General features: G+C 53.0%; 1 protein-coding gene across 3 annotated transcripts in view; it reads right to left on the reverse strand.

Annotated features, from left to right (window-relative positions):
• Positions 1–1,841: 1,841 nt before the first annotated feature.
• Positions 1,842–18,393, reverse strand: part of GALNT6 (polypeptide N-acetylgalactosaminyltransferase 6) — a 34,283-nt gene continuing 17,731 nt past the window's right edge. For all 3 annotated transcript variants that reach the window (XM_057319040.1, XM_057319041.1, XM_026501844.4), the window contains exons 5-12: positions 13,694–13,843; positions 12,383–12,617; positions 9,122–9,239; positions 7,521–7,721; positions 6,854–6,985; positions 6,146–6,247; positions 4,563–4,715; positions 1,842–3,541 (exon numbers count right to left, since the gene is read on the reverse strand). In XM_057319040.1, the coding sequence (XP_057175023.1) occupies positions 3,428–3,541; positions 4,563–4,715; positions 6,146–6,247; positions 6,854–6,985; positions 7,521–7,721; positions 9,122–9,239; positions 12,383–12,617; positions 13,694–13,843 (1,205 nt within the window). In that variant the 3' untranslated portion in view covers positions 1,842–3,427. The remainder of the gene's footprint in view (positions 3,542–4,562; positions 4,716–6,145; positions 6,248–6,853; positions 6,986–7,520; positions 7,722–9,121; positions 9,240–12,382; positions 12,618–13,693; positions 13,844–18,393) is intronic.

Genomic DNA, 18,393 nt, shown 5'->3' on the forward strand with positions numbered 1-18,393 from the left:
GAATGCATCCTTTTGAAATAAACACATGCACACAAATAAATGTACGAGGCTGTGGGTTATGTCGTTTGTCACCAAGTTGTCGCAAAATTTGGGAAAAACCCAAGTATTCATCAGCAGGGAAAGGTTAAAGAAATTGGGTTTAACCATATTATGGAATACTCTCCAGCTTCTAAAGAATGAGTTAGACTTAAATGGACATGAAAAGATGTCCTCGAGATAGTGAATGAAGGCATCCCATTGCACATGATATGGTCCTGGGTGTGTGTCTATTCGTATACGCATAGGAAGAGGGGACGGAAGGGTCTATACACAGAAGTTATTACGTCCAGAGAATGAATCGATAGGTCTGGGGACATTGTGAGGATCGATTTCACTTCTTAAATTCATATTGTTCTGTATTATTTGGCTTCTCTACAGCATTACTTTTGTAATTAAAAATAAGAATACCTTCTGAGGTATTAGCTGTTTTTGGCAATGGCACCAATACTCTTCAGGTGGGAAACAGGTCCCTAGGAGGGACCAGCCATTCAGTGCCAAGGCGAGAGGCTTCTGGAGCCGGGAGATAGTGGCACAGGGGTAGCGTCGAGGTTTTAAGCGAGATGTAAGCAAGGTTTTAAGGTTTTAGGTTAACTCTGAGAATGGTCAGAGGGATGAATTTAAGCAATTGTGTAGATACTGGGTTACGGTGAGCCCAGCCTCAGCGAAGGGGAGGCCATGAAGCCTTATACCACCCCATTAGTGCCCTCTCCCTCTTCTGGACCACGTACCTTCCCTAGTCCTCCCCTCGCCCCCAAATCTGGGCCTACTCTCTAGGTGTGGTGTGTGGTTTTTTTCCCTCTTCTGCTGCACCTCTCACTCCCTGTGAGTCACTCTTAGCTGCCTGCCCCCAGGAGAGGTTATGCTTGGCACAACGGGGCACCTCGGTTGGGCACATAGCATAAGATTGGGCTGGAGGGCTGTTGAGTGATGCCAGAGAGTAGGAGGGGAAGTGGGATAATTGGCAAGTAATCAACACCTGACAAACATCCGGATGTTTAGTGGAACCAAGAGTAGCGTTAGGACTAGAATTAGGAACTATGGCTCCCTATGGTTTACCCTCATGAGCATGACCTTCAAAGCCTGTAGAACAGGGTTGACTTACCCAGTAGGCACAGCAGGCAGAGCGCCGAGGGCCCACAGTTTTAGTTTCTTTAAAAATCAGAAGAAATAAAAGGAATACCATCAGCCTGGATTATATTCATCTTTGTACCAATGCAGTTGTAAAACATAATTTAAGAATTTTGTGAAGACAAGAGGACTTAGGTCCCGTGAGTCATGTGGCCCAACCCTCCGCTTCTGCATCCACTCTTCCTTTGCCCTGATGTCGCCTTGCTTTCTCAGAGCCACTGCAGCCTCGTCTCTCTGTGACTTTTCTCATCCCAGATCCCACCTGCTTGCGTGAGATCCCAGCTAAGAACTCATCCCTGAGGCCGAAGGTCAAATGTCACCGTCTTTGTGAGGCCTTCCCCGATTCCCCTAGATGGCAGGAATTGCTCTTTCCATGTCACCTAGCACAGCTCTGAACACCTCCAGGCTCGTCCTGACTGGCTTCCATCTGCTTCCCCAGCGAGAGTGTGGGTTCCACGGGGGAAGAGTCTCATCTTAACATCACCTCATGTCTACGTGGGCTTGACACACAGTATGTAGGCAAGATCGGGGGCCAGAGGATGTCTGGGGACAAGAGACAGTGACATGACAGGACTTTTCAGACGTGTGTGGCTCTCCACAGCCTGAATCAATGGATTCTCCAATGGGCCAGCTAAGGGGCAACGTGGGGGAGGGGGAACAAAAGGCAAGTTTGCTTCCCCAGCGCCATAAGACCTTTATTTTCATTGGGATCTCAGGTCCAATTCTCTTTCCAGCAAAGAATTTTCCCTTTCCCCATCGCTGGCTGTATCCTGGCCACTCTCTCCTCTCCCACTAGCTGGGCTAGCCCAGAATGTTTCCCCTACAGGGTCGCGAAGGCTCTCAGAATTGAGGAGACCCCCTGCAGTGGGGGCTGTGCCGGGAGAGGCGGCTGTGGTCCCATGGCACCCTCATGTGGGGATGCCCGAGATGACAGCCTGCTACCGAAAGTCTGAAGCCCTTCTGGGCAGCTGGGCTCTCTCGTTCAGGCCAAGTGGCCAGGCATGGTGGGGTCCAACTTGCTTGGAGAAGAGATGACACGCGTGTGGGTCTGCCCCACGCGGGGACTCCGTGCGGGTACAGCAGACGAGGCCAGTGCTGTGGTCATGCTCAATTCTCCACACTGTCCCCGCTTCCTCAGACTGCCCAGGGCTCTTGCTGGACTCATCGGGGGTCTGGTCTCAGGTTGCCGATACCTTGCCGTGTGGTGTTAGACAAATTACTCATCTGGCCTCAGGTTCACAATAGGAAAACGGTAGGGTTAGACTAAAACAACAGTTTCGAATGGTGCTCACAGACCTTTAGAAGTTCAGGGGCTGTCGGGATTATCCTCACCTACCCTCAACCTCGCCCCTGCCACTCGGCTTGTCATCTACGTTATATACGGGGCATTGAAAAAAGGCTTCTGGGACTGAGAGCTGAGACTCACTGGCTGCACGAGCTTGCTCTCGGCACTAACATCCCAGGACGCCCAACGGTGGTCTCCCTCGTGGCTGCCTGGAGCCGCCGTTCTAGGCTGTACGGAAGCAGGCCAGCCGGAAGTGGTCAACACGGAGGGAAGAGAGACCGGGAAGGTTGATGGCTCGGGGTCTAGTGTTCTTGTGGTGTGGCGGAAGGAGCTCCGGCCCAGCATTCGAGATCAAGTCTCAGTCTTGGCTCCCACCATCCACTAGCTGTGGGACTACAGACAAGCCTCTTTCTCTCTCTCTGCCTCTGCTTTCTTATCTGTAAAATGGGCCTGGTGGTTCCCGGCCTGTCTTCCTCACAGGGTTACTGTGCAGACGAAAGAAGATGAAGGATTTCTATCAGAGTGCTTTCTAGAAACTAATTGGCTCTAGGACCTTCGGGCAATATGAGCAGGGAGACTCTTGTAGACCCCTCGTCTCTGTTCGAAGGTGCTACCTCACTAGTCTGTGGGTGCCCCGCATGGCCAGGGACTTTTCTCGAATTCAGTATTGCTGCCTCGCGCCCTCCCTAGGCTGCCTTCTCCGCCTGGAAGTCTGTTTCAAGGACAGGAGGCAAGCCCTAGACCAAGTGTCATGTGTTCCAACGGCCTCTTTTGTCAACGTGGAGGAAGGAAAATGGGCCCTGTGTTGTTGCAAGCAGTAGGAAGATCCTGCCCTGACAGCCACTGGGTTTAGAAATCCATCTTTAAGGCCATAGAGAAGCTGATAATCAGGTTCTCAAATATCAGATTCTCTAAAATCCTATTTCCTGAGAGGCTTGCTTCCCCATGGGAAATCCCACGGGGGTGACCGAGGGCTTAGTTGAAGATCCAGTGCTGGTGGGGGTCACTGGGGTTGCAGGAGGCCATGGCTGGCTTTTTGTCCTCAGACGTCAGGCAGGTACCAGATCCTGAGTTCCTGATTAGCTGGTCCTAAAAGATGACACAGTAAAAGGTCAACCTGGGCTTCAGATCTCTAACGGTGCTACTAGGGGCAATGAGATGGGGAACAATAAGTAAAAAGCAAAGGAAATACAACAAGGCACAAAGAAGACACTTCCAAATTTCTTTCTTTGCATGCCAGATACCCTGACAGGGTGCATTCCTGAGTTTGCCCCTGTGTCCAGTGTCAGTTTCCCACTTCCGGCTTTAGCCTGAGCAGCTGGAATAGAGGAAGGCCGGGCACGGGGCTAACGCTTTCAGGGACCCCTCCTCTGGATGCCCAGGCTCAAAGGCCTGAGCCCCCGCTGCACACTTTCACTTTCTGCCTTCAATCTTATTTATACTCTTCCCTTCCCTAGAGTCCCGATCTTCCTTGAAGACTGGGGGAGGCTGGGGTGTGGAGGCTCATGGGTCGTGCTAGTTTGGGTCCAGTATTATAGAAGTTACATTCTACACCCTGGGGCAGTGTGGTGTACTAGAAAGAACCCAGGCTTTTAAGTCAGAATGATCTAGGTCTGAATCCCAGGTCTGCCACTTACTACGATGGGGCTTGGGCCAGTCACAGACTGGCTGAGGCTTCAGCTGGCTCATCGCTACACGTGGGGGCACTCCCTCCCTGGGAAGAGCCTCTGAGAGAGGAGCCGCACTCATGCTGTGTGGGTACATAGCTTTGTACCTGGCACACACAGGGCGGGCAGGAGCCACGGGTGAATCTTCACCTTCATCGACTTGGGTTCAGCCTTAAAAATACCTGAGCCATGACAGTGATGGCCACGGACCATAACTCCCAACCTCAACTTTGTATCAGCCAGAGCCAGACCTCACCAGACATCACTGACGCCCCGAGAACCCTGCCCGTGACCAAGCCCACTCTCTCCAGACGTTCTCCATTGTTCTGATCCGCTACATGGCTGAAGATGCAGAAAAGAAGCGGGGGGGGGGGGGGGGGGGCGGGGGGGGAGGGTCGTGGCTGAAGGTTCTCGATTCTGAGCTTTCCGGGCAGCTGACTCACCTGGGTCAATTCCCATTCCTCATCCTTGGGGACTTGGCTGTTTTTGCCAGTGAAGTGACAGCTCCTCAGGCCCAGAGTGCCAGCGCTGGCGTGTAGACACAGCTGCTTTGCGATGTTGTGGCGAAGGTCCCTCTGCGTCGTGTACTCAAAGTACTAGGAGTCAAGACAAGAGGAGGCTGAGAGTTTGCCCACTCCCTTCCAGAGCCAGCTGCCTAAGATTCCACCAGGCCTGACCTTCCGGGGGAGGCGAGGGAGGGGGCGCCAAGACATCGGTAATTCGTGTGCTACCTTCAGGATTTTTACCATATCTGGGTTATACTTGGAATAATAGTTACTTAATATTTATTTTTATTTTTAAAAAAGACTTTACTTATTTGACAGAGAGAGAGAGAAAGCACAAGCAGGGGGAGTGGCAGAAGCAGTCTCCTCACCAAGCAGGGACCCCCATATAGGGCTCGATCCCAGGACCCTGGGATCATGACCTGAGCCGAAGGCAGACACTTAATCCACTGAGCCACCCGGGTGCCCCAGTATTTTTTCTTTAAAATCATTCAAAATTTAACTTAGCCTCATTGTATGCATTATCTGTGAAATCATGGGCTTGCTACGCTAGTTTCTTTGTTTAAAACAAAAAATGTTCACCAAGGTACCGCTAAAATCATCGTGTGGGCCAGCGGTATAGGACATGGCTTGATAATGAGTTCGTCTTGACTGCACAGGTTGGCAGCCTGTCCAGTGTCCCACGCCACTCCTTTCCTGGCTTCAGCTCTGGGTCAAGTGCCTCTTCCTTACCAAACACTGGGCATTCAGAGCAGGCTGAGGGACCGGGGTCAGGGAGGTCACTAGTTAGTCCTCAGGGAAGAGCTGGGACACCGTAAAACATGGGGCACATTCCCAGCAGGCCAGGTAACTGTGACATGTCAGTAGATGGTTGTTTTGGGGTCACTGCTGGGTGACAGAGTCAGAGCGGTGGCTTCTGGGCAGGGGAGGCGTTGAAGCTGGGCGTGGGTGAAATCAAGTGCTCCAAAAGTTTCCACAGTTACTCCAAAACCTCCCTCAGCAACTGGGCCCTTCCAGGAAGCCCTCCTGATTAATAATCATCCCCTCCCGCGCCCTCTCTAGGCCCTGCCGCTGGTGCCCAGTGCTCCCGAGATGTGCCTACTCCATACTTCAGACCGCGTCCATCTCAGACGGGGAGCTTTCTGAGGGCAGGGGTACTGCTATCTCTTCCTCTCCCTGGATCTCCTGACCCTAGTCCTCAGAAAGGTTTTTTTTTTTTTTTTTTTTTTTTAAGATTTAACATTTTATTGAGAGAGAGAGAGTGCGAGCAGGGGGAGGGGCAGAGGGAGAGAGAGAGTCCCAAGCAGACTCCCCGCAGAGCCCAGAGCCCAACGTGGGGCTCGATCCCGTGACCCTGAGATCACCTCCTGAGCCGAAACCAAGAGCTGGCCCCTTAACCGAATGCGCCAGCCAGGCACCCCAGGAAAGGACTATTTTGAGTGGAGAAAGAAGCCCGTGAAGAGAGGAGTTGTTCCAGAAGCTGGCTTCGCGGGGCCTGCCGGCTCCGGTGGGGGGCTGGGTACCTGGTTGCCGCCCAGGCCGTGGCAGGTGTACATGATGAGGGGCTTCCCCCCGTGGTTGTTCTCACCCACATCCAGGCACTGATTGATGCCGAGGTTCCTGATCTGCAGGATGAGAGCAGAGAGGGGAGCCAGGATGGCTCGGTTAGGAATGGTTTGGGTTGTGGTGTGGGGCTCAACTGGACTCAATCTGCACGGCTGGGTTTCTCCTCTGCTCACGGACCCAAGACGCCTGGACGTAATAGCAAAGTGAGGTGCTGAGCCCAGAGGCTGGGCACGGGCCGGCTGGGGAGCCTCCCAGGCTGCCAGGTCTCTGCGAGAAGCCCTCAGCACGTGGGAATTTCCTCAGGAGCAGGGATTCCCCAAGTGTGATCCCCAGACCGTCGGCCTCACCGGAGGACTTGTTAGAAATGCATATTCTCAGGCCCCGTTCCAGTCCTGCTGAGTCAGCAATCTGTGTTTTAACATGCCTTCCAGGTGATTCTTATGCAGGTGAATGTTTGAGAACCACTGCTTATGGGTCGTTTCCCCCTTACAAAGTTTGAGTTCTCTCTAGAAGCCCCAGAGTGGCCCTTCAGTCTTCCTTGGGATAAAGGAGTGTAGAGAGTAAAAATGGATTCTTTTTGCCACCCCTGGGTGGGGTAAGTGGTTCTGAACTACTCCTGGGGGTTCTTGTGAAGATGGGTGGGCAAGCTGGCCTGTGAGACTTACGGCTCCGTAGAAGGTGGGCTTCAGGTCGGGGACAAACATCTCTGGGTAGATGTTGGTCAGGAACCAGGAGAAGTTGTGACAGTGTAGCTGTTCCCTCAGCTTCAGTCGTTCCGAAATGTCCCCGAAAGATTTCTGCCAACCAAGCCAGGCCCCAAAGGGTCAGTCCTGCCGGCCTTGACCTGCTTGTACGGATGAAGTTGCCCAGAGTTTCTGGGGCCACTTTCTCCCAGAATGGGTCTCCTGCTCATTCCTGCTCAGAACCTGTTGGGGCTACTGGCTTAGCCCCACATCTAACTGCCCCCTCCTCCGCTTTGGCTTTGGGACCCCCACCCACAGCCTCCTCCTTCCTGCATCTCCTGTGACTTCTCTGTCGGTTTCCTCCCAGCGCTCACTTCTCAGCCTCTCAGAGCAAAGACCCTCCTCCTGTAAGAGGTTCTTCAAGTCCATTCTCCTTCCCCTCCTAAAAGATGCCAGGACTGCTCAGGCTCCTCTCATCGCTAGCCTTCAAACTCTGGCCTCCCTGGGCTCCAGCTCACAGGGTCTGAGGAGTAAAGGGAGGCACCAGCTGGGAGAGATGGGCGGGCCTCTACCATTAAGCCCCTGACTAGGGTCTGGGATGCTGCACTTCTCTTCCCCCCAACCCCTACCCAGCGCCATTTCCTCTCACCTCTTGGGCCATCTTGGCTGCCTGCATATTTCTCCGATAGAAAATCTCCTTGTAGCCATCCATCCAGACCTCAGCTAGGCGCACCTGGTTGCGAGCAATGACACTGATGCCCTTGGGGAAGCTGTGAGGGCTCTTGGTACGGAACACGTGGCCCACCACAGAGCAGGGGATGATCTCCAGCTGGCCCCCACATTGCCACACCTGCCACAAGAGGACACAAGATAGGGCCATCAGAGGGGTCGTGGGTCACCGTCCCCCCCAAGCAGCTGTGCTAGTCCCAGGGCACTAGGGTCCCAGGTCTAAGCACTCAGGGAAATTCTGCTCTCTCTCCTAGAAAAAAAGGGCATGGACCAGGATCCTTCCTAGGCCATGACTACGCAATCCCTCGCTCTATGGTGTTAGTTCAACTCTTATTTACACAAATGGAGATTTGCAGGGTCCTGAGGGTTGTCAAGGCCCACTTTAGAGAAAAGATGGTCGGCTAACTTTGTTGTCTGTATACCTACTCTGAGCTCCGGTCCCTTGGCTTGTTGACCTGGAAATGTGATTTTATTCAGCTCACCCAGGTGTTACTGGAAACTCAAGCTCCCTCAAATCAAGATACACTTGTGATCCCATGAGAGCACTGGTGCCTCACTTATGGCAAGGATAGTCAATTTCCAGGGGGGCTGGGGTAGTCGCCTGAACCTTTAGCACATTAGCTTCCCAGGAGAGAGAACAGAGGTCAGAGGCTCCTGGATGAGCCTAGAATCAGAACCCTGGGAGTTACGGGGCCGGACCTGGTGGCCCGTCTCTATGCTAGCGGGCTGGGTTAAGACATCCCTCCCACCTGCGTCCTCTCTTTCTTAGGTTTTATATTAGTAGATAAGTTGTTACTCATTTTCGTACAGCAGCAACAGAAATACACGGTCCTAGTCATAGTGACACAGGCATCAATGACATGCTTGATACATGCCAGATGCCGTGAGAGGTGACTTCGCACACGAGCTCATCTACTTGCAAATCACCTCTCCCCCCTCACGCGGGGATTTGTGCGGACTTCATGCAGGGGGAATTCTTTCTTCCTAACCTAATCCTGATTTGCCTTATTCCCGGAATTCCCTCAGACTTGTGGGGTCCACCAGAGTTGGGGCCACCATCTTCAGTGATACACAGCTTGCTGAGCAGAGGGTAGGAAAGCTTCAAAGGCCACCAGGGCCTGTGTCCTCTAACCTGGAAGGGGAAACCTGACTTCTCCTGAGAAAGGACAGTGACTGCTGACTGAGCTGTTCCACCTTCGCCCTAACACTTTTCCCCACAGACCTCACGAAAGCCGTCACCGAGCCTCAGACGTCCGGTTCCTTTACCACTATAATCCCTTCCCTCTGAGGAATTCTGCCCAGTAATTTGTTCCGAGTTGTCCAATCTGATTCCCAAAGCCCTCCTGCCACGGACGGGGGTGGGGGGAGCAGAGGAAAGGTGCCGCCAGGACGGGAAACAAACACCCTTTTAAGTCCAGTTCCAGCTGTGATATCCCCGAGGCTGCCACGGCCTGAGAGACAGGGGCTCAGGCCGTCCCCTGGGCCATGGTGGCTCCCCCACGAAGCCCTCTTCACTCTCACCCGGAAGGACATTTCCACGTTCTCCCCTCCCCAGATCTCCATCTGATTATCATAGGTACCGATGTGCTCAAAGTAGGCCTTGGAGATGGAGAAGAGGCCGCCGGCAAACGTCGGGGATCTGGAGAGACAGAGGGAGAAGCAAGTGCATCTTGGGGGTGGGGGGAAGACAAGCAGAAGCCTGGTGTGGAAAGCTGTGGACTTGGTGCTAGGCTGCCACTGGCCCCCTCCCCCTGCCCCCAGTCTGCCTCCTTTCTTCTTTCCTGGGATGCGCAGCCCCTCTTCCACTACCTTATTCATTCAGCAAACGTTTCCGGAGCTCTGATGTGCTCTTTCCCACCTTCTGGGACCAGGTCAAGGAGAGATGTCATTATCATCACTCTCTTTGAAAAGGCGCTCATTCATTCGTTCCAGGCAGGATATGTCAAACACGGGCCACCAGGGCCCATGCTGCCCATTAGTCATGCAGCCGAGAAAGTTCTCGTTGGCTGAGAGCTCAGTCCAGCAGCCGACGGGAGAGGCACCGTCGTTTGCTTTGTGGCGGCAAAGTTCCTAGAGCGCTGTAAATACTGTTGTCAGAAGCTGTGTCAAACTGTCCTCGGAACGAGGATTCAAACCAGGAACGCATGAATGTCATGACCTGGAGGGACCCCATTGTTTCAGAATCCCTGGTCCTTTTCAGGGACTAGAAAACCATGGTGTTAGGAGGGCCTAGTCCTGCTGCATGAGAAACTTCCGCTTTGGGGAAAGCTGCCAGCTGCTTTGAGCAGAGGAAACTGATGAGATGCTCCCGGAACCAGAGTAGGAAGTGAGGTGAAATTTGGCTCCATTTGGACTAACGGGAGCATTTGGATGTTCCAAGAAGCTTCTCCTGGCTTTCAGACAAAGGCAGGGAGGTGCAGATCCACTGGAAGCCAAACTGGCCAAAAAAAAAAGTCTCAGTCCTAGACCTCACACAGCACGTTGCTCACAAGAGAGGCTGGGCTAAGGGCTGAGGGCAGGGTCGGAACCCGAGGAAGACAGGGGCGGGGGTCTGTACGTAATCATAAGCCGCTGGCATCCGCGCCCTGCCCGGCCTGGCTTGGGTAGGGCTTTGCTGCCCTCAGTGGGTGGCTGTAGGTGCCACACTCAAGCAGAAAGGGGCTGAAACCTTCTCTGTAAATCCAGAACCTATCAAGGTGCTTTACACACAGCAGGGCCTCCGTCAGTATTCACCAGACTGGACTGAGTGGTCTAGAAGCCTGACCTTGGCATTACCCTGTGGCTGCACTTGTCACTCCTTAAGTAGGAGGTGGCTCCCAGAGCCACTTTCTGGAAGGAATTTCAATCAGCAGACTCTCGTGCTCAGGCAGGCTTTCTGTCCCTGATTCTGGCCTCTCCCAGGCACTCTAAGCACCCCCCCAGAGAAGTCCTGGAAAGACTCCGAGAGCCCTGGGACTCCAGGTGAGCACTTTGGAGCTCATCTGCTTCTTCTTGAGAGCTTCTCTGACCTGGGCCTGTTTCTTGGCCTTGAGGGGTCTCTCTGACCAAGATGGCGCTGACCAATTACCTCTGAGGATAAGCCCTACCTGGGGACTTCACTGCAGACCCACACCCAACACTCCTCTGGCAACACCCTGTACTTCCTGGGTCCTTTACCGCTCCTCTTAGGCACCTGCTAGCTTCGAGAATGAGGATGGGAGGGTACTGCCCACAGGCTTCCTGGTGGGGCACCATGCAAAATGCCTGGGGGAAGCCATGCATACAACCAGGGCGCTTACACCTGGAGCAAATTCATTCCTCGAACACTGGAGCTTTGTCTTCTAGTTGCATGGTCCTCGGACACTGGAGCAGGGGCCAGCAGTGATGGGCAGGGGCCAGGTGCCCTGTCCCTGACTGTCCCACTGTATGCCTGTCCCCCCGTTTGGGGGAGGGGGGCTTTGGTGCTGTGCACACCAAACACAAGACATCTACGAAACAGGCGGAGGGTCAATAGGGACTTCCAATTTCTTTTCTCTCTCCTGCCTTCTCTTCTTTCCCTCTCCGGTTGCTTCTTTTCCTTCTAATGGAGCCAAAGCAAGCAGGCTGTTCAGGGTCCATGGGATTCCTCCCTGTGGCCCCCACAGGGTCCACTCTACTGAGGCTCTGGGCGGCATGTCTTAGGATTTGGGCCCGTGGAGGGGGAGGAACTCTGACCCTTTCCTCCTTTCAAGCCTTTCCTCTTACCTCTCTGCTCACTGGATCCCCAGCCTCTGCTTCCCTCCATCCCTGAAGTATAATCAGTTAAGTTTCCTAGCCAGTATGGGAACCCAGTGGCACAGACGATCCAAAACCAGAGGATTCTCTAAAAGTCACTCCCCAACTCAGGCTGGCTGAGACATCTGTTAAAAGAAACTGGTGGGGGTGCCCGGCTGGCTCAGTCAGCAGAGCACGCGACTCTTGGTCTCAGGGTGGTGAATTCAAGCCCTGTGTTGGGCGCGGGGCCTACTTTAAAAAAAAATAAACAAAATGAAATGAACTTGTCGTCTCTAACAATGCCAACGGGCAATCCGGAGAGGGAAGGCCAGGGCGGGGGAACGAGGGGCAGACCCGGCTGGGCATTAACCCGTGGGTAAACTTTCAAGTATCCACCGTATAACTCAGCGGCAGGCACACGACGGCCTACGGGCCAGAGCCGGCCTGACTTCGTAAGGTGCTGGGCAAAGAATGATTTTTACACTTTCCAACGGTGGTGACACAAAAACTAACAACAAGGAAGAATACGCAACAGACTGTCCGGAGCTGGCAGAACCCAAACGACTTGCTGTCGGGCCCGCTACCGGAGAAACTCAGGGCGTCTGTAACAAACTGCAAACGGCAGAATGTTTAGGCGATGTAACAGTGGCCTCTACCCGCCCTCGGCACCTCTGCACGCACCCGTCACGACCTTCTAGTGCGGGGAGGAACAAGCAGACAAACTACGTGAAGCCCTTAGTGCCTGGCGCAGAGCAAGTGGTGAAGAAGAGCCGTCGGTCATGGTGGCAGGGAGCGCAGGGCCGCGGTTGGGGGCGTGGGCTCTGGATCCTTATTCCACCAGCTGCTAGCTGCACCATCTGAGGCCGACTGCTCACCCCTAGAAGGCTGTGTTCTTCCCCGTCAAATAGGCTAATCCTAGTATCCGCCTCACAGGGGATGAGGAGTAAGGAAACTACATCCCACGCTTTGTGGCGTGCCTGATAAATGTGGACCTAAGACGGCCCGGGGCCCTGGAAGCCAGCTTGGGGCTGAGCAGGCTACGGTCCTTACTTGACGGGGTAGGTCTCATCCTTGCGCCTCTGCTTCTCATGGGCGGGGAGAGCCTCCCAGCCAAAGGTCAGGCTCCAGTCAAAGTTGCCACGGCTGTGGATTCTGCCACTCGGGACGGGCTTGGAGAACTCAAAAGTGTTCAGGTCGATGGTGACGATGTCTGGGCTCACCACCGCTGTCTCTTCCTCAGCAATGCGAGCCAGGAGGGGCTCCAGCCAGCCGTGGAAGCACTCACCTGCAGGTCGGGGCCAGGAGACAGCAGTCAGGGTCGTGCCACAGCTGAGCCCAGGCCCCACACCAACAGGGAGACTCAGGAGGACAAGAGAACCTTCCCCCTACTCCGCAGAGTTCGAGAAACATGGGCAAGCTCCACAGTTGTAGAAAGCAGAGAGAGATCTCCTGGGACCCTCCTACCCACCCCCAAAAGGTGGAGGTAACTCTGAAGGGAAGACTGGAGGTCTCAGGGGAATAACACAGTCAACTGGAGTGATCCAAAGCACAGGGAAGAGCCCGGGTTTCCAGCCTGTCCGAATCCGCCCTCCCCACCCCGGTGTGGATTTCAGAAGGGGGGGTGTCCCCTCTCCCAGGGGGACCGCACCTCAAGCTTCAGTTCTGCTTGCGGAACAATAATCCCTTTCGCTCGTCTAGCCCTCTGAGATTCTCAGTGAACTGTATAGATTACTTTATCTGGCCCTTGGAGTAGTAATTCTGTTGGTGGGTGGGGTTGGTATCCTCATTCCCACTTTACAAATGGGGAAACTGAGGCTTAATTACTGGCAGAGTCAGAAGGCAAACCCAGGTTTCCTGACTCCGAGTCTAGAACTTTCCCTAATACATATCACTGCTTTCAGGGAACAATTTCCTTCCAGACCACCGTGGGGAGGTGTTTGGGTGTGGGGCAAAGGGGAGGCCTTTTCGGCTCCACGTGGCCCTATGGGACAGCACCACAAACTAGTTCCCAGTGCTGACAGGGGGCCTCTCCGAGGGGTGAGCTCAGAATGAGGGACAGAGCAAGCAAGGAAGAGAGAGAGGAGTCTGGGGTTCCAGAGCACACTCCCAGCAACTGCGGGGTGACGATTACTTTAGGGCCCTGTGTGCCTGCTGATTCGACATCCTTGGGGTTGGGATGAGAAGAGGGCACGAGACGCTAGCTGACGCTAGCTGACGCGAGCCCCAAGCCACCTTTAATCCCAGAAGAGCGGGGGCCTTGGTGATGCCCTGGCCCCGGCTCTTCGTTCTGCCGGGGAGCGGGGGAGGGGACCGGCCCGCCCTCAGGCCTCCTGGGTGCCAGGCTGGTCGGCTTGTACTCACAGTGGGCATCGAGGAAGGTGAGCACCTCGGCCTGGGCCACGCTGGCCCCCAGCAGCCGGGCAGTGATCAAGCCCTTCCGCTCCTCCTGCCGCACAACCCTCACGACCTGCAGCGTCTTCACGTACTGCTCCAGCTGGTCCTTTAGGTAGTCTGGAAGGGACAGTGTCGTTGGTGCCGGCTCAGGGCTCCGTCAGCGCCCAGCTCGGGGCTCCCGGGGCTCTCGGGGCTCCCGGGGCTCTCGGGGCTCCCGGGGCTCCCGGTGGCCGGACACCTACCGAACGAGGGAATGCCGTAGGCACCGGAGGTCGGGGGCGGGTGCAAGCAGGAAGCCCTGCGTGTGGCCCAGCACCCCGTGCACCCCAAGCCCACCGTGTCGGGAGCCTGGCTCTGCCCTGCCGATCCTGGGCCTGTTTACCTAGGAACCTCTTCTACTCCCCAAGCCAGGACCTCGGAGTTGCGTTTCTTTGGTCTCAAATCAAGTATAAACTTCCGCCAAAGGCTCTCGGCGGCCCCTTGGTCTCTGCATCTTCTCAGCCACTATCTTTCGGAACTGTGACTCCGGCCTCCTCTCCTTTCCACGCCTGGGGGTGTGGCAGTCCTCTCTCAGTACCTCTGACTCCCTGTCTCCCAGGCTCCTCCGAGTGAGCGGACAGGTAGGGCACCACAAATGCTGATTGCTGGCTTGCTGGGTCAGCAGCAAGAAGTCGTACTCTAATCCTCTTTATTAACCCCTCTGCATGGAGAAATCTTTAAGAAGATGAAAGGATACTGAGCAGCTTTTTAATTAAATTAAAAAAAAAAACCATGTACCAAGTATTGGCCCTGTGCCAGGCACAGGGGTGAGCCTGCCGCCCAGGGAAGTGGCGATTGCAGGGAGGTGATCAGTGACCCCCCCAGAGGTCATGCAGGGCTGGGGGAGCCTGCAGTAGGCACAGACATCCTGAATTTGGCGGGGGGGAGTAGCTCTGCTGAGATCTCCAGCTCCTTCAGAGTGGGGGGCTTACTTCATGACCCTGCTACTCATTCTGAAATCCTCAGGGCTTAAAAATAGCTCTCTTTTGAAATAATCCATCTTGAACCACATTCGGAATCTTACTTATGGTTTATTCACCACTATATGGTTTATCTGTGCCACAGTTCTGTTCCCGACTGTGCAGAATGGAGGGGCCTAGAGTTTTGAAAGAGGAGGCAGAGGGCAGGCGTGACAGAGGAGTGTGGCCTTTCTGTTCGGGGCTCTGGGATCAGCCCAGTGCTTGGGCCTTGCTTCAAATGTGGTGTTATACGAACGGTGGGGCCTGAAATCAATTCATTTTGGGGGGAGTCTGATTTCTCTCCCTCCCCCTCTCTCTCCCTTTCACACACACACTCACATACACATGCGCACGCACATGCCCGTACACACGCGCATGCACACACATATACACACACACACACGCACACACCCGCACGCACACCCGCACGCGCACACCCGCACGCGCGCACACACACGCACACACGTACGCACACGCACACACACGCACGCACACACACATGCACACCCGCACGCACACACACGCACACACCCCCGCACGCGCACACCCGCACACACGCACGCACACGCGCGCACACACACACACATGCACACACGCACGCACGCACACGCACACGCTATGCCCAAATACTTGAGCACCTACCACGTGGCTGCCATTGAACAAGATGCTTACATGCTGACTTTCTTACTTATTCTTTCCTAGGAAGACTAACATGTTCTGAAACCGGGGCACTGTCCCTGACGTTTAGGCGTCCAAATCGACCTCATTTGGCAGCTGCAGCCCAGAACTCCACAAACACCTGCTCACACGCCGCCCAGGTGCCAGACATCATCCAGGGCAGGGATGGGCCTGGTCCGGGTCTTGCCCTCAAGAAGCTCCTGGACTCCTAATGTAACGACAGCCCCAAGTGCTGGCTCTAACAGGAAGGAGGAGGGAGGAACACCAACCAGGAGCCTCACCATCTCAGCGTGGCTGATGTGTCCCCCTGAGAACTTGCCTAACTGTGCTCAGAGGAAGTTCATGGTGGTGGAGATAACCCAAGGACAAAGCATCATAGGAAGTGGGTTTTGTGGTAAGAGACTGAGAAGCGCTGAGCTGTGAACCCCAGGGGGTGCTAAGCTCTACAGAGCCCTCCTCCCACGCCTTCCTTCCAGTCTCAGGTGGTTAGGCTGGACCTGGGGATTCTGAGCATGAGCCTCAGGCCCTTCTAGGGGACAACTCCCCTAAGTAATGCCTCTCCTTCCCGTCACACCCCTGGACCCACCGAACATATGGTCCAGAGATGAGCATAGCTGACCTGAGTGTGGGGATACAGGCAAGCCCATCCCTACTCTCTTATGTCCCCCAGACGTTCACCTCCTAACTTGGGTTCAACAACCCACCACCCCAGCCCAGCTCCATTCCTCATGACTGGAGTCTATGCGACTCCTGGGACCTCGGACACACGCACATTACTCGGTCCCATGGTTTGAAATAGCATCTATACGCAGGCGGCTCCTAGGTCTTTTCTCCTGGCCTTGCCATCTCCACTTGGGTGTCTAACAGAACCACAAACCTAACACGCCCAAAATGGATCCAGATTCTCTCCCAACCTGCCCCTGCTAGTCTCCCCCTGTCAGTATGTGGTACCAGCTTCCCTCCAGCTGGTTTAACCCAGGAGTCATGCTGGATTCTTCCCTTTTCTCACTCACCACAATCAGTCCATCAGCCAGTACTGATGCTCTCTCTCTCTCTCTCTCTCAAATAAATAAATAAATAAATAAAACCTTAAAAAAAAAAAAAAAAAAGAATAAAATACCTAGGAATATATTTCACCGAAGAAGTGAAAGACCTATATTCTGAAAACTATAAGATGTTGAAAGAAATTGCAGATGACACAAATAAATGGAAAGATATACCATGCTTTGGATTGGGAGAATTAATATTGTGAAAATGTCCTTACTACCCAAAGCAATCTATAGATTCAATGCAGTCCCTATAACATACCAATAGCATTTTTCACAGAAGTAGGACAAATAATTCTAAAGGTTGCATGGAACCACAAAAGATCCCAAATAGCCAAACCAATCTTGAGAAAGAGTAACAAAGATAGAGATATCAAAATTCCAGATTTCAAACCACAAGTTATAGTGTTCAAAGCACAAAAACAGACACATAGATCAATGGAACAGAATACAGAGCCCAGAAATAAACCCACGCTTATATAGTCATTCCATGACAAAGGAGGCAAAAACATACATTGCAGGAAAAAAAAATAGTCTCTTCAATAAGTGGTGTTGGGAAAACTGGACAGCCACACGCAGAAGGATGAAACTGGACCACTTTTTCCACCATACACAAGAATAAAATCAAAATGGTTTCAAGGCCCAAACGTAAAACCTGAAACCATAAAGTTCCTAAAAAAAATAGGCAGTAATCTCTTGAACATCAACGTTGGCAATATTTTTCTGGATATGTCTCCCCAGGCAAGAGACACAAAAGCAAAAATAAACAATTGGCACTATGACAAATCACAAGGCTTTTGCACAGAGAAGGAAACCATCAACAAGATGAAAAGGCAACCCACTGAAAGGGAGACGGTATTTGTAAATGATATAGTCAATATAATACCCAAAATATATAAAGACCTCATACAACTCAACACCAAAAACCAAATAACCTGATTAAAAAGTGGGCAGATGACCTGAATAGACGATTTTCTAAAGAAGACACCCAGATGGCCAACAGACACATGAAGAAAAGATGCTCGACGTCACTCATCATCAGGGAAATGCAAATCAAAACCATAAGGAGATATCACCTCACGCCAGGCAGAATGGCCAGTATCAAAAAGACAAGAAACACGTGTCGGTGAGGAGGAGGAGAAAAGGGAATCCTGTGCGCTGTTGGGGGGAATGTGCCCTGGTGCGGCCACTGTGGAAAACAATATGGCGGCTCCTCAAAAAACTGAAGATGGAAGTACCAACGCTCCATTAATTCCATTTCTGGGTATTTACCTGAAGAACACAAACACCCTAATTTGAAAAGATATGTGCGTCCCTATGTATATTGCAGCATTATTTATAGTAGCCAACACACGGAAGCAACCTAAGCATCCATCGACTGAATGCATAAAGATGTGGTGTAGATACACAAGGGAATACTGCTCCGCCATGACAAATAATGAAATCTCTCCATTCGTGACAACATAGATGGACCTAGAGGGTGTAACACTAAGTGAAAGAAGTTAGCCGAGAAAGACAAATATTGTATGATTTCACTCATCTGTGGAATCTAAAGATTTCATTTATTTATTTTAGAGAGAGAGAGAGCGCGCACGAGTGGGGGGAGGAGCAGAGGAAGAGGGACAAGCAGACTCCCTGCTGAGCACAGAGCCCCAATGTGGGACTCAATCGCACAACCCTGAGATCATGACCTGAGCCGAAATCAAGAGTCGGAGGACACTGAAGACATTATAAACCAGAAACAAAAGGACAAATACTGAATAATTCCACTTGTATGAGGTCCTTAGTCAAATTCAGAGAGACAGAAAAGTAGAATGGGGTTGACGGGCTGGGGGAAGGAAGGATGCGGGCATTATTGTTTAAAGGGTGCAGGGTTTTAGTTTGGGAAGATGAGGGAGTTCTGGTGATGGATGGTTTCACAACAATACGAACGTATTAAACGGCA

This window comes from Ursus arctos, unplaced genomic scaffold (assembly GCF_023065955.2).
Source record: "Ursus arctos isolate Adak ecotype North America unplaced genomic scaffold, UrsArc2.0 scaffold_26, whole genome shotgun sequence".
NCBI lineage: Eukaryota > Metazoa > Chordata > Mammalia > Carnivora > Ursidae > Ursus > Ursus arctos.